At 53.0% G+C, this 24,357-nt stretch overlaps 1 protein-coding gene across 1 annotated transcript in view; it reads right to left on the bottom strand.

The window, feature by feature from the left end:
- The window catches only part of SCN4A (sodium channel, voltage-gated, type IV, alpha subunit), a 53,163-nt gene that overhangs the window by 28,048 nt on the left and 758 nt on the right, over positions 1-24,357 (bottom strand). The window contains 7 exon segments of the mRNA XM_010856557.1: positions 671-985; positions 3,243-3,334; positions 3,813-3,941; positions 4,206-4,295; positions 4,445-4,563; positions 4,653-4,879; positions 4,882-5,307. Coding sequence (XP_010854859.1) covers positions 671-985; positions 3,243-3,334; positions 3,813-3,941; positions 4,206-4,295; positions 4,445-4,563; positions 4,653-4,879; positions 4,882-4,924 — 1,015 coding nt within the window. The 5' untranslated portion in view covers positions 4,925-5,307.

Below are 24,357 nucleotides of genomic sequence, written 5' to 3'. Positions count from 1 at the left end.
TGTTTGCTGTTACCCTTGTTTGCTGTAAACCCTTTGAGAGGGTAGCTGTTGTTGTTTAGTTGCCAAGTTGGGTTCGACTCTTTTGCAACCCCATAGATTGTAGCCCGCCGGGCTCCTCTGTCCATGGGATTTCCCAGGCAAGAATACTAGAGCAGATTGTCATTTCCTTCTCCAGGGGTCTTTCCAACCCAGGGATCAAACCCAGGTTTCCTGCATTGGCAGGTAGATTCTTAACCACTGAGCCACCAGGGAAACTTGAGAGAAGCATTGTGGTCTTTATTTTATAGGTAAAGATTCTGAGAGTCAGGAAGATGAAGCAATTTGTCAGAGGTTGCCCGAGCTGTTACATGATGGATTTACACTCAGGTCTTCCCCATGATCTTTTTTTTTTTTTTTTTAATTATTTATGTATTTGGCCACGTGGGGTCTTAGCACATGGGACCTTCATTGCAGCATGCTGGATTTTTAATTGCAGCATGAGAACTTAGTTGGGGCACGTGGGATCTAGTTCCCCCACCCAGGGATCAAATCCGGGCCCCGCTGCATTGGGAGCATGGAGTCTTAGCCACTGGACCACCCGGAAAGTCCCTTCCTCATGTTCTTTGTCTCACACAAGGGCTGCCAATGGGGCTAGGAAAGACCCCACTGGCCTCCCACCCTCCCTTCTTACCTTCATCACTGATGTAGGCATCCCAGTCAAAGGTATAGTTGCCGGCCCAGCTCTCCTGGCCGCCCCAGGTGTCGTTGCCGCCCCAGGTGTCGTTGCCGCCCCAGGTGTCGTTGCCGTACCACGTGTCGTTGCCATACCACGTGGAGTTGGTGTCATTGAAGGGCGGGGGCCAGCGCACACACTTCTGCCGCAGGTTTCCCATGAAGAGCTGCAGCCCCACCAGGGCAAAGACGCTCAGGCAGAAGACAGTGAGGATCATCACGTCCGAGAGTTTTTTTACGGACTGGATCAGGGCCCCCACGATGGTCTTCAGCCCTGATCACAGAGAGCGGGAGAGTGTGGCAGGGGGTGACTCACCGACTCAGCCCCTCCAAGCCTCTGCCTGCTCCATCTCCTTCCAGCCTTGGCTTACTTACGGCGCTACTTCCCTGAAGCCTTCCCAAATCAGCCCCATCTATCTCTGACTACAATCTCCGTCTTGAGCCTTCCAATGGCCACCAAATCTCAGCCACTAGAAGAATGGACTATGAAGACTCCACAGGTGTTGCCTAACACAGGAGAGCAACAACATTCAGGCACACAGTGTAACTTAATAAATGTCACTAAGTCAGGACTCCCAAAGTGTTCACAGAACACTAATCTCACAAGCTGCGCCCTTCATGAAAGGGGCTCAATCGTGTTTTTGGAAGGCTGAACTCTGTAGCACTTCCATAGTTGCTCAGTGATAAAAAATCTGCCTGCCAATGAACGAGATGTGGGTTCGATCCCTGGGTCAGAAAGATCCCCTTGAGGAGGGCATAGCAGCCACTCCAGTATTCTTGCTCAGAGAATCCCATGGATAGAGGAGCCTGGTAGGCTACATACAGTCCATAGGGTCGCAAAGAGTCAGACACCACTTAGCGATTCAACAACAACAACAACCAACCCTGTGATACCCTTCTGGAGGGTCCTTATGTAGATTATCCTACCAGAGGCTGGGAAAAGTTCTGCAGAAACAAAAACTTTTTAATACCACGTTTCACCTTATTTGACACAGAACCCTTTCTCTTTTAGCCTGTTAACACCCAAGGAACAGCAGGGTTCACTCTGAGAAGCTCTAGGCTGACTTTGCAATATCATCACATTCTGCCCCTCTGAACCGGCAAAGGCATAGCATGATTGTATAGAATTTCAGGCTTAGATTCCATCATTTATGGAAGAACCATAACTTCTTCCTTGGGCCTAATCAGGGTGTCTCTCACTTCAATATTTATTTCCTTTTCTTATCCTGGTATGAAGACAGATGCTCAGCAGCTTCATCATAAAAGCCCTACGGGCTCTGAGGATGCAGAAGTGTGCAGTGAGGGCAGGTATTGTGGCCTCGACTCAGTGGCTAACATGCCGTGTTGCCTTCTCTCTGGGGGGTCCCTCCTTCCTCTACTGCAATTCACAAGGGCTTTGGACTAGAGAAAACTAAGGTACTTCCTAGCATTAAGACACCTTCCCTGTCTCCCAAAGCCTGTTCTCCATGCCTTTCAGATCATCTTTCTCTCCTTTTGGAGAAGGAAATGGCAACCCACTCCAGTATTCTTGCCTAGAGAATTCCATGGACAGATGAGCCTGGCTGGCTACAGTCCATGGAGTTGCAAAAAGTTGGACATGACTGAGTGACTACACTTCTCTCCTTTAATGAACCTTCTCCAGTTTCTTCACATGGTTTTTTGAGGGTCTGGATGATCCAGATTCTATTTATTTCATGCTTTTCTCGATGCATTACTTTGGAACTGCCTTGGCCTCATGGCTCAGTGGGTATGTGGTGGGTTCACTGTTGAGCTCTCAGGGTGTGGACTTTCCATCACTGAGTCCCTCTGTGTCTCAGCTGGAGTGCTCTGCTCTACCCAGTCTGTTTATTTTATTTAAAACATGAACCCTATGCCAGGGCTTCCCTGGTAGCTCAGTTGGTAAAGAATTCCCTGCAATGCAGGGGACTCAGGTTCGATCCCTGGGTGGGGAAGATCCCCTGGAGAAGGAGATGGCAACCCACTCTGGTGTTCTTGCCTGGAGAATCCCATGGACAGAGAAGCCTGGTGAGCTAGAGTCCATGGGGTTGCCAAGAGTCGGACACGACTTAGGGATTAAACCACCATGACCTCCCAGTGCCAGGCATGGCTTGAAGCACCTTATTGCTATCAAGGCTTTGAATTCTCATAATAACTGAGTGAGCAGTACTGTCATTATTCCCAGTTTACAGATATGGAAACAGAAGCAGACAGGGTAGCCGTTTAACCAAGGTCAAAGTCAGGAAGTGGTAGAGATGGGACTTGAACCCAGGCAGTCTGGCTCCAGAGTCTGTGCTCTAACCACTTTGCTATGCTGCCTCTCAAAGCCCATCCTCCCACTTGGGGCCTCTTCTTCTCCCTGTAGACACACTGGACCCCCCCACTCTGTGTCCAGGCTTTGATGTGGGTGCTACGCCACCTGGGACGGTTATGACCCTGGGTCAGGCTCCCAGAACTTGAGTGCACCGTTCCAGACATGGGTGAGGGGGCAGGCCAGCTGGCCCAGGCAAAGGGTCCCTGCTCCTCCCCTGTACCTGGGATGACCGTGATGGTTTTCAGGGCCCGCAGCACCCGGAAGGTTCTCAGCGCTGAGATGTTGCCCAAGTCCACAAATTCCGTCAGGTACCTGGGTGGGGGTTGGGGGCAAGGGCTGTGTCAGAGCCAAGGGGTGGGTAATGGCGCAGAACGAGCCCCAGAACGAGGATTCCCAAGGAATCCTTGTATTTGGAGTTACCATGGAGATGCAAGGGGACAGGTCAGGGACCACAGGCTCCTACTGGGGCCCGAGAAGTGGGAAAGACACTGCAGGGGCTTTGCTGAGGCGTGGGGGAGTGGCAAGGGCAGCCCAGTTCTCCCAGTGGGTGGGGGCCTGGGGGCCCAGGTCATATGTACTGTGTGGAGGGGCACCCGGATGGACATCTTCCAAGTCAGACCCGGAGAGTGACAGCTCCTGAAAGGTTCAGCCCACTGTCTGCACGCCAGACCACAGCCCTGCAGCCCAGCCTCAGAGGGTCACCCAGCCCACTCAGCTGCCCTCTCCAAGGGCTGGCCCCCTCCTTTCCCTCGCATCAGCCTCCCGACGCCCCCCGGGGACCCCTGCTCACGCCATCATGATGACGCTGAAGTCCAGCCAGTTCCAGGGATCCCGGAGGAATGTGAAGTCATCGATGCAGAAGCCTCGGGCCAGGATCTTGATGAGGGACTCGAAGGTGTAGATCCCTGTGAAGGTGTACCTGGCAGGGAGAGGGCAGGCCAGGGCCAGGCGTGTCACACCTGGGCCAGGATGTGGGTGGCAGAGGCGGGCCTCCTGGGAGGGAGGGCCCGGGGGGCTGAGGACATCGTTGAGAGTGGCGATGTGTGCCACTCTGGGGACTTAGGGCGCTGATGGAGTGACAGGGACAGTGTTTGTCCCCCTGGAACACAGAGCAATGGTCATTTGGGGCATCTTCCCAGCGGAGACACTGGGGAACCAGGGGAAGTGGGGGCAGGGCACTTACTCCACGTGCTTGGACCAGGAAGGCGGGTCACTCATGGTCATGAACACGCAGTTGGTCAGGATGGTGATCATAATGAACATGCTGAACAGCGTTGGGGGGAGGGTCAAGGAAAGTGAGGGAGCAGGTGGGGAGGAGAGGAGGACAGAGGGCCTCCTCACCCAGAGCGCCCCGTTCTTGCCCATCCCTGACCCCTGCCTGCCTTTCCCCGCCCCTGCGCTCGCCCCACTCCTCCAGGATATGAGTGGATGAGCACCTTGATGGCGCAGCGTCTGACGATGCTGAAGGGGCTCAGGATGTAGAGAGCAGGAGTGGCTGAGAAGCGGAAGATGGACTTGCCCTTGTTGAGCACGATGAAGGTCTGCGGCAGGGAGAGAGCTGTGAGGCCTGGGACAGGCAGACGGATGGATCAGAGACAGACAGGTGGAGGGAGGCCTCCCCGGCGCGGACCTTCTTGTCGCTGTAGTAGGGATCCAGATCCTCCAGGGGGATACCAATGAGCTCCGGCGGGGGGTCCCCGTAGATGAGCGGCAGGTTCTTGCCAGCCTCCATGTCGCTGCGCGGCTTCTGCTCGGTTTCCTCGATCTCCATCTGCTTGTTCCGCAACTGCCGGGCCTCCTCCTCCAACACCCGGCGCTCTATGGCTGCCAGGGACTCCCGGGTGAAGGGGCGTAGGCCTCGGGGCCCAGAGGCACCACCGTGGGCAGAGACGCCTTGGCCATCTTCGCATCCTGGGCTCAGGGGCCAGCAGGGCGGCGGGCAGCTGGGGCAGCTGTAGCGTGCAGCCCCCGGGGTGCTGGGCAGCCACCCCGCCCTGGGCCTGCGGTCCCGCTACTCACCTCCCGCCTGCCCTGGGGCCAGGGCGGGCAGGTTGGCGCTGTCGGAACTGGAGGGTGTGCCTGCGGGTGCTGCTATTGCACAAATGCTGGACACAGAGCATCACCCTCCGAGCCCTGCACCACACTCGCCCCAGCAGGGGGTTGGCTCCCCTCTGCACTGACAGAAAACCAACCAGGTCCTCTTCTCCCTTGGGGACTTGTGGCCAACGCCCCCGTGCCTTCAACTGCCTCCTGGGCCCGAGTTCTGGGAACTGTGTGGCTTCGGCCTACGGGGAACAGAGAAAACCACAGCTGGCTATAGCCCTGTGACCTCGACCCTGCAGTGAAACAGAAAGGAATCGGATATGAGGGCAGACCCAGAGGATGGGCCGAGGTGAGGGCCCCGGCGGGGTCAGCCTAAAGCAGGAATGGCAAACGGATTTCATCTTGAGGGCTGATGTGGACCAGCTGCTCTTGGCTGCTTGGAGATGTGGGCAAAGACCATGTGGGCTGGAGACAGACTCGGTGCAAGGAGACTGCTGGGATTGATTAGTGATGTCTGCCTGGGGCATGAAGGAGGAGAGTGCGTGTACCTGCCACTATTCACCATATCTTGCCTGGAGGGAGAAGACAAGGAAGATGTGTGAACATGTAGCGCCTTGACCTGAGCTTTGGGGAGGTGTGATGCTGGATGGGGAGCGGGAAGAAGGAAGATTCCCAGGCTCTGGGGATAGTCCCAATAGCTTCCTCCTCCACGACCCATGGGATCTAACCTATGGGCAGGGAGGGAGAACTGGAGCAAGAAAATGCAAGGTGTGTGTGTGGGGCCATGTCAGGAGAGCCTGCAGGTGTTAACATGGAAGAGCAGGACACACGGGTAAGGTCCTGGGGAGAAAGAGACAGACAGTTTCAATGGTGGGGGCAGGACCGGAGCTCCCAGGGACTGCTTTTGGCTGGTGGTCCCTGTATGAACCGGGCGGATAGAGGGGCGCCTACTAGGAGGCTTGGAGGCCCATAAGAGCAACACACTGTGTCTTCTGGCCAGTCCCTTGGTTGCTACTACCCCTCTCCTCGCCCAAAGCCTTCTTGAGCCTGTTCTTTGTGGAACTTATGGCAAAGGCCCTGGGGAGACGGATGCAGGGACACCCCAGCCACCTGGTCACACACAGCCTTCCCAAGGCCCCCATGGACAGAAGCCCCAAAGATACCCAGGGCTACACCGGAGGGCAGCTCTGTCACAGTGGGCCCAGATGCCTGAGCAGTGCCCAGGCCAGTGCGGGCACTTCCTCAGGCTTGGTCAACAGGTGGGGAGGGCGGCCCGGGGAGCAGCCGGAACCATTGGGCAGAGCAGGCCACACCCCCCTGCCTGACTGCCCAGCTGCTCCCTCCCATCACCCGGGGAGTCGTGTTTCCACGGGGATGACTTTGCTCATTCCTGCCCGCCCCATCCCTCAGCTGCTCATCGGCCCTGTCGTGTGCGTGGGAGTGTGTGTGCACGGACACGCACGTGTGCACTTGTGCACACACAGAAGTGCGCACACCCAGCTTGAAACCCCTCCTCACACTGACCCCACAATTGTACCCACCACTTGCCACACACCTTCTCTCCTTCATCCCCATCACTGGTCTCACTGTCCGAACAGAAGACATTGACCTGCCAGATGGCCCTGAAGAGACCATGGCCAATGAGCACCCTCCCGGTTCATGGGCCCCACTTGGCACAATTCTCTGGCCTGATGCTGCCCCCTCCCTCCTTTACAGGAGCCGAAGTGAAGGAGATCAAACCAATCAATCCTAAAGGGAATCAACCCTGAATATTCATTGGAAGGACTGATGCTGAAGCTGAAGCTCCAGTACTTTGGCCACCTGAAGGGAAAAGCCGACTCATTGGAAAAGACCCTGATGCTGGAAAAGGTTGAGGGCAGGAGGAGAAGGGGATGACAGAGGATGAGATGGTTGGATGGGCACCAACTCAATGGACATGAGTTTGAGCAAACTCCAGGAGACAGTGAAGGACAGGGAAGCCTGGTGTGCTGCAGTTCATGGGGTCACAAAGAGTCAGACACAACTGAGAGACTGAACAACAACATCAAAGTGGGATGACAGAAAACCAGAGACAAACTGTCCAACCGGGGCCGCAGCACCGGTGGAAACTGCTGGCCAGAGTCACCAGAGCCCCCAGCAGTCAGACCTGGTGGTCTCTGCGCAGCTGACCCTCCCTCAAGCATCTCCCGGCCATAGCCTGTCCTTCTTTTTAAATATTAATTTATTTTTGCCTGGTCTTTTGAAATATTTGTTTGTGTGGCATGCACAGTCTTTACTTGTGGCATGTGGGATCTAGTTTCCCATGTGTGCATGCTCAGTTGCTCAGTCATATCTGACTCATTGCAACCCTATGGACTGTAGCCTGCCAGGCTCCTCTGTCCATAGGATTCTCCAGGCAAGAATATTGGAGTGGATCGCCATTTCCTCCTTCAGGGGCTCTTCCTGACCCAGGGATCAAACCCATGTCTCCTACGTCTCCTGCATTGGCAGGTGGATTCTTCACCATTGAGCCACCTGGGAAGCCCTGACCAGGGATCGAACCTAGGCCCCCTGCACTGGGAGTGCTGAGCCTTAGCCACTGGACCAGCAGGGAAGTCCCCATAGCCTTTGTTCTTGAGAGGAGTGCAGCCTCCCCATCAGGCTGCTCTCTCTACATCTGCTCTGTGAGCTCTTTCTTCCTGCCCCTGGAAGATGCTGCTTCTCCAAGGCCTGGTCTGCAGCCCTGTTTTTGGTTTTGTTTTTCACAGCAGGCACCTCTCCCTGTGCCCTTCTCCTCTGCTCTGGGAACAATCACCATCCCCCTCCTTTCATGGTTTCTGTTCACACTCTCTGCAGTGGCCCCAAGACAGGTCAAGTCATGGCTCCTCTTCTTGTGTAGCCTTCACAGCTCTTAGGTCAATGGTGACTCATTCTCTGCTTGTGTGATGGGTGTCTGTCTCCCCTACCAGAATCCTCAGAGACCAGGGCTTGGGGTCACCCTGAACTGGTGCCTGGCACATTGGTACGGGACCCACAGCTGGCACAGCTAGCCTGGCACTTCCTCCTGCTGGCCCCTAGCTGGCCCCCAGTGGACTCCTCATCCCTCCCTTTGGAATTTGCACTTGGTCCTAAATTCCCTGCTTCCTCCTCCCCTCTTCACCAGCCCTGGAGCCACTTAGCATCTGGTTGCTGTGTTATATGAGTGGGTGGATGCCCTCCTTGGCTAGGCCAGTGGAGGCAGCAGTTTTGGTTGGTGATGGCCAAAATCATCCCAGTGGCACATCTGGTCAGTTCCCAACCTCGCCGAGGCTGCCTCCAGCACCCACCTGTCTCTCCATCCTGCAGGGGGTGCTTCATCACCCCTCACCTGCTGCATTCAAACAGCCTCCCATCTGCCTCCCTGCCTCCCACCTGGCTCTCCTCCAATCCACCATCCCCATTTCTTTTTTAAAAAAATTATTTTTATTTATTTGGCTGCACTGGGTCTTAGTTGCAGTGTGAGGGATCTTTAGCTGTGGCATGTGGGATCTAGTTCCCTGACCAGGGATCGAACCCCGGCCCCCTGCATTGGGAGAGTGGAGTCTTAACCATGGACCACCAGGGAAGTCTCTACCCCCATTTCTAAAGTCATAAATCTGTTCAGGTCACCCTCTGCTTAACCCTTCGCTGGATTAATAATGCGTCCATAACCAACAAGGGCCTGCTATAAAGCACAGGGAACTCTGCTTAATGTTACGTGGCAGCCTGCGTGGAACGGGAGTTTGGGGAAGAATGGATACATGTACATGTATGGCTGAGTCCCTTTGCTGTTCACCTGAAACTATCATAACATTGTTAATCGGCTAGACCCCAATGCATAATGAAAAGTTTATTTAAAAAGTGCGTCTGCATTCCTCCATGTGGCTCCCAGGCCCTCCATGACCCGATTCCTGCCTCGCCACCCAGCCCTTCTCTACACGCACCCACCCTCTAGCCATGTTACTTCCATTTTCACAAATGGGCCACACAAATTTTCACTGAAGCCCATGCCTCCTGAAGCACTCCTTCTTTTTGTCACCCTGGAAAGCTTTAATTTGTCCTTCCAGGCTCAACCTACACATGAACCACCACCTCCAGGACACTTTCCCTGGTGACCCTGGCTGAGTGGATTTCTCCTTTGGATCACCTGTGTGCCTGATGCTGAAGAAGAGTTTATCAAATGAATGAATGAATGAGAGGGCTCTTCCACCTGAGTTATTTCTCCTTTGAGCCCACTCTGAACTAAAATCATGAACAGAAACTGGATCTCCTCTGATACGGCTGCTTTGAGCACTCCCCTCCCCCACCTCCTACTACTCAGCTCAAGTGCCGGGTTGTGTAATCCTTGAGCTTCTCCTTGTTTTCTGCCCTTGACCCTGAGAGTCCTCCCTCTCCATCAGCCCCTCAGACTTCACCTCCCTCTTCCAGCCTCAGTTACAAGAGCCATCACAATCCCTCCTTGAAAATACTGTTGGGGAACCAAAGAGTCTATGCTTGGAATCCTTCCAGACTTCTCTCTGTGTACCTTTTCATCTGGCTCTTCATTTTTACCCTTTATTATCCTTTATAATAAAATGCTTTTGAATTGTGGCTTTGGAGAAGACTTTTGAGAGTCCCTTGGATGGCAAGGAGATCAAACCAGTCAATCCTAAACGAAATCAACCCTGAATATGCATTGGAAGAACTGATGCTGAAGCTGAAACTCAAATACTTTGGCCACTTGATGCGAAGAGCTGACTCACTGGAAAAGATTGAGGGCAGGAGGAGAAGGGGGCAACAGAGGACAAGATGGTTGGACGCCATCATTGCCTCAATGGACATGAGTTTGAGCAAACCAGGAGATAGTGAAGGACAGGGAAGCCTGGTGCACTGCAGTCCATGGGGTTGCAAAGAGTTGGACATGACTTAGCGACTGAACAATAAAATGCTTACACTATAATAGTAAAAAATATTCCCTTGGGGGCTTCCCTGGCAGTCCAGTTTTTAAAAGAAAGAAAGAAAAGCAAATACCCTTAAGTACAGCCTTCTCTCCGCCCCTCACCAGCGGGAACCTTCATCTACCTGGTAGCCCAGCTATGCTCTGCCGGAGTCAGGGCCCTGAGCTGCTGGGTGCTACTGCTGCCAAGGCAGGACCTGGCAGGGTTCCCATTGCCTTTGTGATTATAAGCCCAGGTTTTCCCTGAGTGCCACACTCCAAGTATAGGTTTCCCTGTGAGTCTCACTTTTCTTCTTTTTGAGAACTATTTCGTGCTTTCTCTTCTTTCTTCCAACTGTCCCCTCCCCATCCTCTCCACAGTGCTCCCAGCTGATGACTTGGTCTCAGTCTTCACACACAGGATCCATGACACACAGTCAAACCAGTGGACCTAACCTCACTGCCCGCCTCTTCCTCCTCCATCCTACCAACAGAAGAGGCAAGACCAGGACTTCCACTTCGGCTTGGGCCCCTCATTCCACTTGCCTTCCAAAGGCCCTCCTCCTTTATGTATCTTCTCCTTCTCCCACCACCAGCCCCTCCCTCTCAGTGACCAGGCTTTCCCATCTTCAAAATAATGGTAGCGGTGACAGAAAGCACCCTCCTGCCTCCACGCCTCCCTTCCTTCTTTTTAAAGAGATGTTTTATTTTTATTGATTTATCTGGCTGCACCGGATTTTAGCTGAGGCACAAGGATCTTCGATCTTTGTTGTGGCAGATGGAATTTTTTTTTTTTTAAGTTGTGGCATGCAGGATCTTAGAGACATGGCATGTGAGATCTAATTCCCTGACCAGGGATGGAACCAACCCAGGTCCCCTGCATTGGGAGTACAGAGTCTTAGCTGCAGACCCCAAGGGAACTCTCACCTCCCTTCACTCTCGCTCTATTTTTCTGCCTCTCTTCATGGACAAACTTCTTGGAAAGTGTCTACACCAGCTGTCTTTACTTCCTTACCTTTTATTCCCTCTCCAAAACACTCCAACCTGGCGTGTGTCACCTCCCACACTCCACGGAAGTGGCTTTTGTCAAGTCACTAGCAGTCTCGATGCTGCCAAGTCTGCTGCACACGTTTCTGTCTTCACCTCCCTCAACCTCTTAGAAACATTCAACCCAGTTGGCCGTGGCCCGCTTCTGGGCAGGCTGTACCCGCTCAGCCTCCATGACAGCTCACCCATGCTTGACTTCCTGCCTCTCTGGCTGTTCCTTCTCAATGACCTTTGTGTTTGTCCCTCTTCCTCGCCCCAGGGCTCTGTCTGGGTCTGGATGGCATCATTCCTATGACTGTAGATTGTGTTATAGGAGTATGGTAACTCTCTCCTCTGAACTCTAGACTGAAATACTCAACTGGCTACTGGACCCCACTATGTGGATAATAATAGGCAAGCAACCAATAGCATCTGGAATGAAGCATTTGCCCAGGGACCTGCTTATAGCACAGACAACTCTGCTCAATAATATGTAACAACCTAATGGGAAAAGAATTTGAAAAAGAAGAGATACATGTATATGTATAACTGAATCACTTTGCTGTACACCTGAAACTAACATAACATTGTAAATCAAGTGTGTTGTTGCTGTGTAGACCCTAAGTCCTGTCTGACACTTTCTGCAACTCCATGGACTATAGCTTGCCAGGCTCCTCTGTCCATGGGATTTCCCAGGGAAGAATCCTGGAGTGGGTTGCCATTTCCTTCTCCAGCAGATCCTCTGACCCAGGGATCGACCCCTCATCTCCTGTATTGGCAGGCGGATTCTTTACCACTGAGCCATCAGGGAAGCCCCAAATCAACTATACTCCAATATAAAATAAAAAGATAACAGAAATATATTCTCAAACAGATAATCCAATAAAAAATGGGCAGAAGATCTAAACAGACATTTCTCCAAAGAAGATATACAGATGACCAAAATGCACATGAAGAAGTATTCAACATTGCTAAAAAGTCTAGATAAATAATTCTGGAGAGGGTGTGGAGAAAAAGGTACCCTACTACACTATTGGTGGGAATGTAAACTGGTACAGCCACTATGGAGAAGAGGTTTCACTCCCGAAAGGGGTTACAGTCAACTATTAAGCTTCAGGACACAGTCCACCCAAGACCGCCCACATTTCTGATATCAACCGCAAGGTTAGGTTTCTCAAGGTCACTGTCTTTTTCACCCTCTTCCTCAACCCAGGAGATGGTACCACCATCCATCCAAGCCTCAAATTTGCTCAAATCAAAAGCTGAGACATCTTTGTGAATTCTTCTTCTCCCTCATCTCTATATTCGGCCTGTCCAAAGTTCTATTAATAACATCTCCAAAACACACAACCTCTGTTTCCCCTCACCCACCCCGGTCCGTATCACAACATTTTCTTGCAATAGCTGCCTGCTTTTGCCCCTGCCCTCTCCAAACCAGTCTAGTAAAGAAGCAGTGGGTGCTGGTTTATGTAAACATTAAAAAAAATATTTTATTTATTTATTTGGCCACTCCAGGGCTTTAGTTATGGTATGTGGGATCTTTAGTTGCAGCATTAGAACTCTTAGCTGTGGCCTGTGGGATCTAGCTCCCTGACCAGAAATCAAATATGGGTCCCCTGCCTTGAGAACATAAGATCTTAGCCAGTGGATCACGGGAGGTCTCAGTGGGTACTGTTTTAAAAATAAGAAACTAATCATATTGTTTCTCCTGCTTAAATTTCTCTAGTAATGTCCTATTGTGCTTAGAATAAAACCTAAACTTCTTTTGGTGGCCTCCAAGGCCCTGGTGATCCAGCCTCTATCTATACCTCTTCACCTTTGTCTGCTGATCTATTCTCCCTGCTGACTCTGCCCCAGTCCTTCCGGCCTCCTTCCAGCTTCTTGACCACTGAACTCACGTCTGCCTTTGGATCTTTGCTCTCTCTGGAGCTCTTGTCTCCTATCTCTTCACATGGCTCTTCCTGCTCACTTTCCCATCAAGCCTCTAATGTCCCTTCTCCAAGAGGACTTCTCCTCCTCATCTCTCTGTCCTAGTCCTTGTACTTTCCATGATGATGTATTTTCCTTGACATTATTTATCATAATTCTTAATCACTTGTTTATTGGCCTAATTTCTTTCTCTATCTCCTTCACCAGACCAAAATGCCGAGAGAGCAGGAACTCTGTCCAGATCACCACGGCTGGTCCCAGGCCTGGGCACTTGGCAGACACTCAGTGAGTGGATGAGGCCTTGGATATAGATCTTTCTTGGAATAAGATGGATTCTGAAAGGTTTCATCCATCCGTCTACCCACCCATCCATCCATTCATTCTGTTCCTAAGTCAGAAGCTGAGCTAGCCCTGAGTAGGACATAAAGATGCACCAGCTATGCATCCTGCCTTCCGAGAGTTGATAGCTGGGGAGACAAGGGCACAGAAGCTATGATATGAGGAGACAGAGATGTCCGCCCTAAAGAAGGGAGCAGAAACTAACACAATATTATAAAGCAATTATATTCCAATAAAGATAAATAAATAAAGAAGGGAATTGACTGTGCTATGGGAGTTCGGGTGGCTGAGTGGGGACTTCCAGACCAGGGAAAGGAAAGATGTGCCTTTTCAGTTGAGTCACAAAGGATGAGGGAGTTATGGGCGCAGGCAAGTGAAAGGGAAGGGCACTCTAGGAAGAAGGGACAGCCAGAGCAAATGCAGAAGCAGGACCTAGGGAGCTACCCTGTGTCAGTCTTTGGAGGGTTTGGAATCTGTTTATGGGCTTTAAAAAAAATTATTTATTTCTGTTTGCACTGGGTCTTTGTTGCCGTGTGGGCTTTTCTCTAGCTGTTGAGTGGGGCCTACTCTCTAGTTGCAGTGAGCAGGCTACTCGTTGCGCTGGCTTCTCTTGTGGTGGAACATGGGCTCTAGGGCATGTGGGCTTCAGTAGTTGTAGCTCACGGGCTCAGTAGTCGCGGCTCCTGGGCTCTGGAGCACAGGTTCAGTAGTCGTGGGAGCATGGGCTTAGTTGCCTCGTGGCATGTGGGATCTTCCTGGAGCAGGGATTGAACCCATGTCTCCTGCATTGACTGGGGGATTCTTTACCATTGAGCCACCAGGGAATCCCTGTTTATGGGCCTTGGGGAAGTGGGCTGGGCAGCTAGGCCAGGGCCTTGAAGACCACATCTGGGAGTCTGGACTTCATCCCCCTGGTTTGGAAAGCCCTCCCAGGGGTGCTGGGTTGCTTACATTGGCCAGTGTGTAGGTGCCCCCTGCTCATCCTAAGAGTGTGTCTAGAACAGAATGACAAGCTGTGCTGTTTGCAGTGGCCCCAGTGGAGAATGAAAAGACATTTGGGGTGTACGCACGGCGACTTTCTGGCAGGGACAAGCACTGATAATGTCCCATGTCAGTGGGTTGGGTGTCTTGCAGGCAGATCACCACATGGCCCCTCAAGCCCAGCCTGGAGTAAAGGGAGCCATGTGACAGCTCAAATCCTCCTTCCACCAGCCACAGGATCAGTCTCTGGCCTCAGAGATGGGGTGTTTGAGGGCCTGGAGGAACCTCTTCTCATGGGAAAATTTTTAATATTTATTTTAATTTTTTAATTTTTTTTTTTGGGCTGTGCCAGGTCTTAGTTGCAGCACTCGGCCTCTCTGATCTTTGTTGCTGCTTTAGTTGCAGCATGTGGGATCTAGTTCCCTGACCAGGGATCGAACCTGTGTCCCCTGCATTGGGAGTGTGGAGTCTTAGCCACTGGACCATCAGGCAGTGCCCTTCCCCTCCACTCTCCCCCCACCCCCACCACTGAATTTAAGAATGTTAGATTTGCAAGGACCAGAGACATGGAGTCCAACTCCCTCATTCTGCAGATGGGGAAACAGGCCTTGAAAGGAGCAGTAACTCCCTACTCCCCAGACCACACATTTATTCCTTTAACAAACATTTCCTAAGCATCCACTCTATGCGGGGCTCTGTTTGGGGAGTCAGGGATACAGGAGTGGCGAAGTCCCTGTCCTCACTGAGCTTGCATTCCCGAGAGAGAAGGCAGATAATAAATAGGGAAGCAAATAAGATAATTTTAGAGAATGATAAATGAAAGGCTCAGCCAAGACTAAAACCCTGTTCCGTGGGCACCAGAACTCAGTTAGGAAGTGAGAAGCTCCGTCGGAAACTGCGTCAAAACGGAAGTTTCAGCGGAAGTCGGAGTTAAAGTTTTGGAAATCTGGAGGCAAGGGGTGTGAAAGGAAGGGTCCGGAGTCAGGGAGCCAGGTTAGGGCCAGCTGTCCCTGGGCAGGGAGCCGAGGGGGAGGACGCGGGAGGGTGAGGCAGGTCCAGCCTCTGGGGCGGGTCCAGCCCGGCATTGTCTCCCTCTGTGGGGCTGCCAGATCGGAACACCCAATTCCAGATATAGTCTGACCGCAAAGAGACAGGCCTTTTCTCCTTGGCCTGGCCACCCATTGTGTTCATTCATCCCAAGATGGCATTTACATTTGCAGCAGCCCACCTACAAGGGGAGCTTACAGACACCCCCGGAGTTTTCATCATGAACTGTGGCCATATCAGAGTTTCACCATCCTGTAATTATGCAACTGACTTTTCTCTTTTAAATCCAAGTGGAGCTCAACAAAATATTAGCAAATCAAATCCAACAGCATATAAAAAGGACTATACTCTACAACCAAAGGGGATTTACCCCAGGTATGCAGCACAGATTCAACACTAGAAAATCAGTTAATTTTTATAATTATTTATTCATTTGGCTCTGCTGGGTTTTAGTTGCAGAATGCCAGATCTTTTTTTTTTTAGTTGTGGCATGTGGGTTCTAGTTCCCTGACCAGGGATGGAACTGGGCTGCCTGCATTGGGAGCACAGTGTCTAAGAAAATTAGCACAGGAAAGTTCCGAAAATCAATGTTAATCTGTCATATCAACAGGCTGAATAAAAATCCTTTACTTTGCCAACAAAGGTCTGTCTAGTCAAGGCTATGGTTTTTCCTGTGGTCATGTACGGATGTGAGAGTTGGACTGTGAAGAAGGCTGAGCGCCGAAGAATTGATGCTTTTGAACTGTGGTGGTTGGAGAAGACTCTTGAGAGTCCCTTGGACTGCAAGGAGATCCAACCAGTCCATTCTGCAGGAGATCAGCCCTGGGATTTCTTTGGAAGGAATGATGCTAAAGCTGAAACTCCAGTACTTTGGCCACCTCATGCGAAGAGTTGACTCATTGGAAAAGACTCTGATGCTGGGAGGGATTGGGGGCAAGAGGAGAGGGGGACGACGGAGGATGAGATGGCTGGATGGCATCACTGACTCGATGGACGTGAGTGAGTCTGAGTGAACTCCGGGAGTTGGTGATGGACAGGGAGGCCTGGCGTGCTGCGATTCATGGGGTCGCAAAGAGTCGGACATGACTGAGCGACTGATCTGATCTGATGGTCATATCAATGAATATAGAAAATGAATTTGACAAAATCCAACACCCATTCATGATAAATGCTCTCAGCAAACTAGGAATAGAAGAGAACTTCCTCAACCTGATAGAGAACATTTTCCTAAAAAATCCTACAGCTGACATAGTACTTAATGGTGAGAAACTGGAACTTTTCCTACTAAGATCAGGAACAAAGCAAGGATGTCACCTCTCTCCTCTCCTTTTCAATATCATACTGAAGTTCTAGCTAATGCAATAAGACAAGAAAAGGAAATGAAAGTTACACTGATCAGGAAGGAAGAAATAAAATTGTCTTTGTTAACAGATGACATGATTGTCTTTGTACAAAACCCAAAAGAATCGGCCAAAAACAAACAAACAAACCCCCTCTTGGAACTAATAATGATTATAGCAGAGTTTCAGGATGTAAGGTTAATATAAATTCAGGTGGTGTTATTCAGTCACTAAGTCACATCCGACTCTTTTGTGACCCCATGGACTGTAGGGCCACCAGGCTCGTCTGTCCATGCGATTTCCCAGGCAAGAATACTGGAATGGGTTGCAATTTCCTTCTCCAAGTGATCTTCCTGACCCAGGGATTGAACCCATGTCTCCTGCATTGGCAGGAGGATTCTTTACCACTCAGCCACCTGGGAAGCCCAAATTCGGTGTAGGATTTTCCATCTACCTCCACTTAAGTGCCCCTCATTCATTGCACCTCTTGACCTGCAATCTTCTGTAAAATCTTGATTCTCCCCACTCAGTTCAAGACCAATCCCTCACAGTTGAGTGCCTATGATCCTAATTGTCCCAAATTACTGGCCAAACAAAACTCATGACAGACATCCCCACTTCCTGCCACTATATGATTCTAGAACCTTCTCTCTTGGGACACCAAGCTTCCATTGAGGGTCCTTCAAACCACCTCGCTGCACTGAATTGGCCTGAAACCCCTCAAGGAGCCTCAGCCATGCCCTGCCAGCTTGGTAACAGTTGCTGTGGGAAACCTCCGGAAGACTGAGAATGGATGAGACCTGCCCCTCACAGCCTTCCCGTTCACTCTAGGGCACATTTCCCAGGATGCAGAGATGGTGGATGACTTGCTGGCCTTGCTCAGTCACCATCTTTCTTGCCAACCAAACATGCCCTTCATCTCTAGTAAAGCCGCAGTCCAGGCTCAGGCTGTTTCTCTCTGGATTGAGAGCAAAATTACCCAGCTGCTGCTGTTGCTGCTGCTAAGTCACTTTAGTCGTATCCAACTCTGTGCGACCCCATAGATGGCAGCCCACCAGGCTCCCCCGTCCCTGGGATTCTCCAGGCAAGAACACTGGAGTGGGTTGCCATTTTCTTCTCCAAGGCATGAAAGTGAAAAGTGAAAGTGAAGTCGCTAAGTCGTGTCCGACTCTTCACAACCCGTGGACTGTAGCCTACCAGGCTCCTCCACCCATGGGATTTTCCAGGCAAGAGTATTGCAGTGGGTTGCCATTGCCTTCTCCAAAATTACCCAGAGCTGCAGCCAGTCCTCAAGCTTCACCTACAGTGAGGGCTCAGACTCAGGACTTTCTGGGAGGCTGAAACAGATCAAACTTTCTCTGTCCTGGCCAAAGACAGCACCGGGCATCCTGGTGGCCTACTTCCCAAATTCCTGCATTTCTGCTGTGGCCCAGCACCAAGAATGCAAAATGGATCCCTACTTCCCGTCCCCCTAGTTGTAAATCTCAAATCATAGCTTTTTCTCAGCTGGGGCAGGCTGGGGGTAGGGATGGGAAGGGGGTAGCTGTGTTGTTTCTCTGCCAGCACTTAGAGCCTCAGCCTTGGCAGGCCAGGGGCCTGGAGGAAGTCACTCCAGATGGCCCTCCCCTCTGGTCTGACACTCTCTGTGGAGGAAATCTGCTCCAAGAGGTCTTAGAGGGCAGCCTGGAGCCTAATGCAGAAACCTCTGGATACTCAGGAGCTATGAGAGTTCTGGAAACCTTCAGGGTCACAAGGTGGGGGGATGGGGAGGGATTACCCTGGACAAGGAGTGAGCTAATGCTGATGACACTTTCCAGTTGGGGCTCACTGGGTTGAAATAAGCCTCCCTTTGATTTAACCAGCCTGATGATTTGTCCTGCCTATGGGGAAAGAATGATCGTAGTGTGGCCACATTTATTTTCCACTTACTGTTTGCCTCGAGATGGGTTCCCAGGAATGGGTTTTCCCTCCCAAGTGAAGTGAAAGTCGCTCAATTGTGTCTGACTCTTTGCGACCCCATGAAGTCCATGGAATTCTCCAGGCCAAATTCTGGAGAGGGTCGTCTTTCCCTTCTCCAGGGGACCTTCCCAACCCAGGGATCAAACCCAGGGCTCCAGCATTGCAGGCGGGTTCTTTACTAGCTGAGCCAAAAGGGAAGCCCAAGAATACTGCAGTGGGTAGCCTATCCCTTCTCCAGCGGATCTTCCCAACCCAGGAATCAAACCAGGGTCTCCTGTATATGAGGGAAGCCCCTCCTCTCCTATGACTGAGCCTTAAATCAAAGGAATTGATCTTATCTCAAGGTGTAAATTCCAGGCCTCATCAGCATCAGCTCGGGGAAGATTCTATTAGGAGTGGGAGTGGGTTGGTTCCTCTGACCCTCAAACCTCAGTACATTCACCTGTCATCCTGACATGTGTGGGCCTGAGAGATGGAGGCCCAATATATTTCACTGAAGTATAGTTGACTTAGTGTTTCAGATGCCCAGCAGGGTGATTCAGTTATAATATACACCTATCATTTCCCAGATTATTTTCCGTTATAGGTTTTTACAAGATATTGACTATAGTTCCCTGTGCTAGACAGTAAAGCTTTGTTGCTTGTTGTATATCTATTTTTTAAAATTAGAAATCTAGCACTGAGAATTATTTCTTGATCGAGAGCAGCCATCCGTACGTTCATTTGGTGTTTAACGCATGCCAGGCCCTGTTTCAAGTGCTTCGCATTCATCATCCCAGCGACTGAGTGGTGCAGCCAGGATTCGAATGTGGCTCTCGGAGGGGCCAAATCCACGTGCCTGCTACCACAAACACAGCGTCCCTCTGGCTCGCCCAGTGGGGGATGGTGCTCAGCCGGCTGCCCTCCCCCAGCCTGGGGCATGCCCAGGTTGCAGTCCCCTCCAGTTTCCCCCTGGGCTGGCCTGAGCCTCACCTGTCTGTCCTCTTCAAAGGACAGACCAGAGTCCTCGGGCCAAGCCCCTGAAAGGCGTGGGCTCGGGTGGGTGTCTGGCAAGCCCTGGCAGGCCCCAGGCTCAGGCTTCCTGGGGCCTCGAGTTGGGAGTTGGGAGTGGTGGGGATTAAGGGCCCCCACCTGTAGTTTGGTAAAGAGCCTTTGTCAAGGTCTGGTTTTTCATTTGCACCAATCAACTCTAAAATACCCTCCCAACTTCCTCAGCAGCCAGCTTGCTCCTACACAAACACACCCAACACACCCAACACACACACACACACACACACACACACACTCGCTCACTCCCTCGTTGCTTCTATGAGTCATTTCCCAGCTGCTCCAAGGGGTGGGGAGGCTAATTAGTTCCATCCAAGCCTGGGGCTTCCTGCCCTCTGCTAGCTCTCTCAAAGGTGCTCCCAAGTATGGTGATGGGGGCTCCATGGATGGTCCCCCTCCAAATTGTGTGTGCACAGCCTCATCTACACACATATCCACAGTCACCTTGCCCATCCTCAGGCAGACTCACCCCTGCACACAGGGCTGCCTCCCCTCACCCTGCGGGCTCCCACCTAGGTCAGCCCCTGGAGCTGCCAGCCTCTGTTCTTCTCTCTGCCACGCACTCTCCGCACTCCCAGACCATGGCTGCCAGGCCTTTTTCCTGCCTTAGGTCTACCCAGAGGGTGAGAAGAGGATGGTTCGAAACTGATTCTGAGCCTGGAGAGTTCCAGGGCCAATCTGGCCCCGCTTCCCTCCATCAACCCCTAACCATCTGGGTAGCATGGGCTTTGACCCTTTTCACCCCACACATGGGCTCTAGGTCCCTGCTGGGCTCAGGGAATTGGATGAGGAGCGCTTGGAAGAGCAGCCCACAGAACCTGAGCCTATAACCTAAACCCCCAAGGGGTGTCCCGCCCCTTTATCAGCTTGGCTTCGCCACTCAGAGAATTTGGTTCAACCCCAGAAACTGCTCCAGGGATGTTTTCTCACCAGTGACCCTGTGGAAGATCCTTCTCCCAAATTAGGCCAATCAAGAACTTAACAAGCCTCAAAAAAGATAAGAGTCACCTGCAGCTCTTACTAAAATGGGAGGCTGGGGTAGGGGGAAGCTCGGCTTTGTCCTTTACTCTCACAGCGCTTAAGGCAATACCTGTAAACCACATACTCTCATCAGGGGAGCTCTGCTGTCGGTATGATAAAAGCCTCTCTTGGTAGGAAAAAACCCACCTCCTCCCAGGTATGTAGGGTACCCAGAGCTGGACGGGGTCTAATGCTTCCTACCAGGCACCCCCAACTTATAGCTTCTTCTCCCCTTCTGTTACTCCCAGCCCTCCAACAACGAGACATTTATTTCAGAGTCATAACCTGATAACAAGCGCAATTATGAATTCCTGGTTAACACTTATATACTTGCCAAGCACTATGCTGGGCATTTCACATGCAGTGAGCTCATGTAATCCTGACATGATCCTATTGTTATTATTCCATTTGGCAGATGAGGAAACGGAGGCACAGAGAGGATAAGGAAGTTGCCAGGTGTTATTTATGTAGTAAATTGGGGCTGGAAACCTGACCCCTGGGGCTCTCGGAAGAGACCCTGGCTCTGAACCACTAAGGTATATCATCACCCCAGTGTCTAAACTGGGCCATGACCTTCTAGCCCCTGGGAGGGTGGAGGAGGGGCTGGCACCTGGTTTCACAAACCAGTTCAAAAACAGAGCGGGGTCTGGTGACTCTTGTGGGTTTTGCACTGTCCATTTCTGCTAGGCCTCCCAGCAGAGGGCAGGGAGGCCTGCAGGGGGCAGGGGGCAGCCTGCCCTTTGAGGGGCACCACGGCTCCCCTGCCATCCCCACTGCCCAGTGGGCTCCTTGAGCCCCTCCCACTCCTCTGGCTGTCCCATGCCCTGCCGCCCCTCCCGCCACACACACACACAAGGGCTGTTGACTGAAAACTGCAGGGAATAAAAATAGCTGTGCTGACGAGGCAGAATGGGGGCCAGAGTACATGAAAGGCCTGGGGCTGGGGTGGTGGAGGCGGAGAGACCCTGGGATTCCCCAGCCCCATGAACGCCTTCCAATGGCACCGTGGGGAGTCCGGGCCTGTTCCTGCCTCCGCAGAGTTGGGGACCCCTAGGGATGCAACCGGGGACCCACTGCCCCCAGGGTCTCGGGGGAGAGCTCTGCCCCAGGGAGTAGGGGCCGTGGCTACTGTGGACAGAACCCTGGCCCCTCACAAGCCGTGTGCCCCAGGTAAGTGACAGGGCCCTCTGAACCTGAGCCTTCCCTCTAAGAGGACTCGAGGGACAGAGGTCTGTGTAATGTGGACTGGGGCTGCTGACGCTCCCTCCTCCTCCCCCGCCTTCTCTCTACCTGCTCCCTGAGGCCCCTGGGCTCAGATCTTTCATGTCCCTTCTGTGCATCTCTCCTATCACCTGGAGAGAGTGAGCCTTCCCACTCTGGTCTGGAGGGTTCAATCCCTTCTCTCCTCTCTGCCTTGCCTCCCCTGGGAGCCTTCTCTAAACCCGCCCCTTCCTGCCATCACCCACGCTTTTCTCTGTTCTGGTGGACAGAGTTGCCCCCAAAGGCAGGGACTTTGTCAGGATCACCTCCAGCATCTGGCCAGGAGTTCAATGCCTTCAGCATCAGCTTCAGGGCTTCTCCTCCTTTGGGCCTGGGTGGGTCAGGGCAGGGAAGCTGGCTTGGCAGACTTTGACACTCAGGCCAGTCTAGAGCTGGAGGCGACCCTGAGTCCTGAGCCTCCACCCTATGCGGGTCCCTATGCAAAAATGACAAGGAAGCCAGGCAGGGATGGGACCACCTAGGAAGGACCCTTAAGTACCTTCCGTAAACCCCTCCCATCCCCTGAGAGCTGCCAGGCATGAAGATGGGGGTGGGCCTTGGGTTATGTCTGGGCCTCTGCATCATCCCACACAGGGAGCGTGGCTCCAAATCCTAGTGCAGTGGCTGTAATCATCCACACCACTGGCCATAAGCAGGGGACTAGGGATGTCCCTGGAAGAAGCTGGAGGGTTCTGGGAGAACCAGCCCTCTGACACCTGCCCCCAACCCCAGCTCTGCACACCTGGGTTCAGTCACTGCCACCGCAGACGAGAGACAACAACGCTCACCTCTGGTTCCGCCCCAACTTCTGTCAGCCTCCTCCCCTCTCCAGACTAGACAGACACGGAAACTGGTCTCTAGCTGCCCTCCCCAAGCTGGCTCATCTTTAGGGGCCGAATTAAATGGCCTTCAAGCCTTCCCAGGTGGCTCAGCGGTAAATGTAGGAGATAGAGGAGACGCAGGTTTGATCCCTGGGTTGGGAAGAGCCCCTGGAGGAAGGCGTCGCCACCTATTCTAGTATTCTTGACTGGAGAATCCCATGGACAGAGGAACCTGGTGGGCTACAGTCCATGTGGTCGCAAAGAGTCGGACAAGACTGAGCAACAATTACATCATGTCAAGGCTCCCCTGGGCTCTAGCCTTCCTGGGCTCTGGGGCAGACGCCTGCAGCGGGCAGTATAAATCGGAGGCGGACCTGTCTAGTCTCCACCTGGAAAGCCATCTCCCCACAGGGGGGTGTCACAAGCTCTCATCAGGACCTGGCCCCCCGCCCTGACCCCATGCCCTGAGCAGGGTGAGGGGCATTGGGACACAGTACTTAACGGGGCGCAGTGGGAAGGGGCTCAGGCCCCCCTGCCCCTACCAGTACATTCTTGGAAGCCCCCCATCCCACCCCCCTCCCCAGGCCTTCTAGATGCGGCATCTTCAATCTTTTGAGCAAACTCCTCCAACACACACAAAACAAACCTCCCTTCAGCTCCATGAGCTTCCAAAAACACCTTCTCCCATCTCTGCTCAGACCGTCAGGCCTTCTCGGCCAGCCCCTGCCCACGCTCCCTCCCAGGGTCCTGGGTGCCCAGCTCTGCCAGCGAAGGCGGGGGGCTGTGCTCTGCCCTGGCACCACACCCCTGCCCCCCCGACCTCCAGCCCCCTCACCCCAGCTCCAGTCTCCTTCTGAGTCCCCCAGAGACCCTTCAGTGCGGCGGCCCCATGTGGGATGCCCCTCACCCTGGACTTTCTGGCTCCCTGTCCCCACACCCCCTCCACTAAGAGGAGCTGCTCCTCTGCCCACCTCCTCCTCGGTTTCTCCAGGAGAGGAGCCCCCGTGTGCCCCTGGGCAGGGAGAGGCAGGGGCAGTGGGCAGAGCCTGGCCGGCCTCTCAGCCCGAGATGTGTCCTCTGCTGGCATCTCGCAGATTCCTGTTCCAGCAGAGCAAAGGAGCCGCCGCCACCCCCCAGCCGGCCTCCCGCTCTCCTCCCCGCCGCCAGCCCTGCCTTCTGGGCCACTGCGATCAGGCCGAGCCGAGTCACTGCTCTGGGCCCTCCACCCTCCTCCCCTGAGAAACGCAGTCCTGTCTCTGTCCCTTGGGTCATCCCATCCAGAGCCGAGCCTTAGCGCCTGGGCCGTCTGTGATCAGGACGACGACCCTGGCTGAGGGCAGGGCCGGCTGGCCAGACAGGGGCACAGGCCGACGGGGAGAGGCAAGCACAGGGATCCGGCCAGGGTCGTGGCACAAGGACCTCAGGCAGGGTGGCCGCGGAGCGGGGCCCGGCGTGGGCAGGAGGACAGTGGTGCCCGGAGCAAAGTGGTGACTTCCTCGGAGCCAGGCTGGGCTGGGGGCCAGGGCTCCAGGCCCCATGGGTGGCCTGCCCTCGGGGTGCCCGGCCCAGCGGGGCTCAGGGGGGGGGGACGGGACTCCCTGTTGGGCGGGG

This window comes from Bison bison, unplaced genomic scaffold (assembly GCF_000754665.1).
Source record: "Bison bison bison isolate TAMUID 2011002044 unplaced genomic scaffold, Bison_UMD1.0 scf7180017864371, whole genome shotgun sequence".
NCBI classification, from domain to species: domain Eukaryota; kingdom Metazoa; phylum Chordata; class Mammalia; order Artiodactyla; family Bovidae; genus Bison; species Bison bison.
This window is presented reverse-complemented; position numbering and strand designations above follow the sequence as displayed.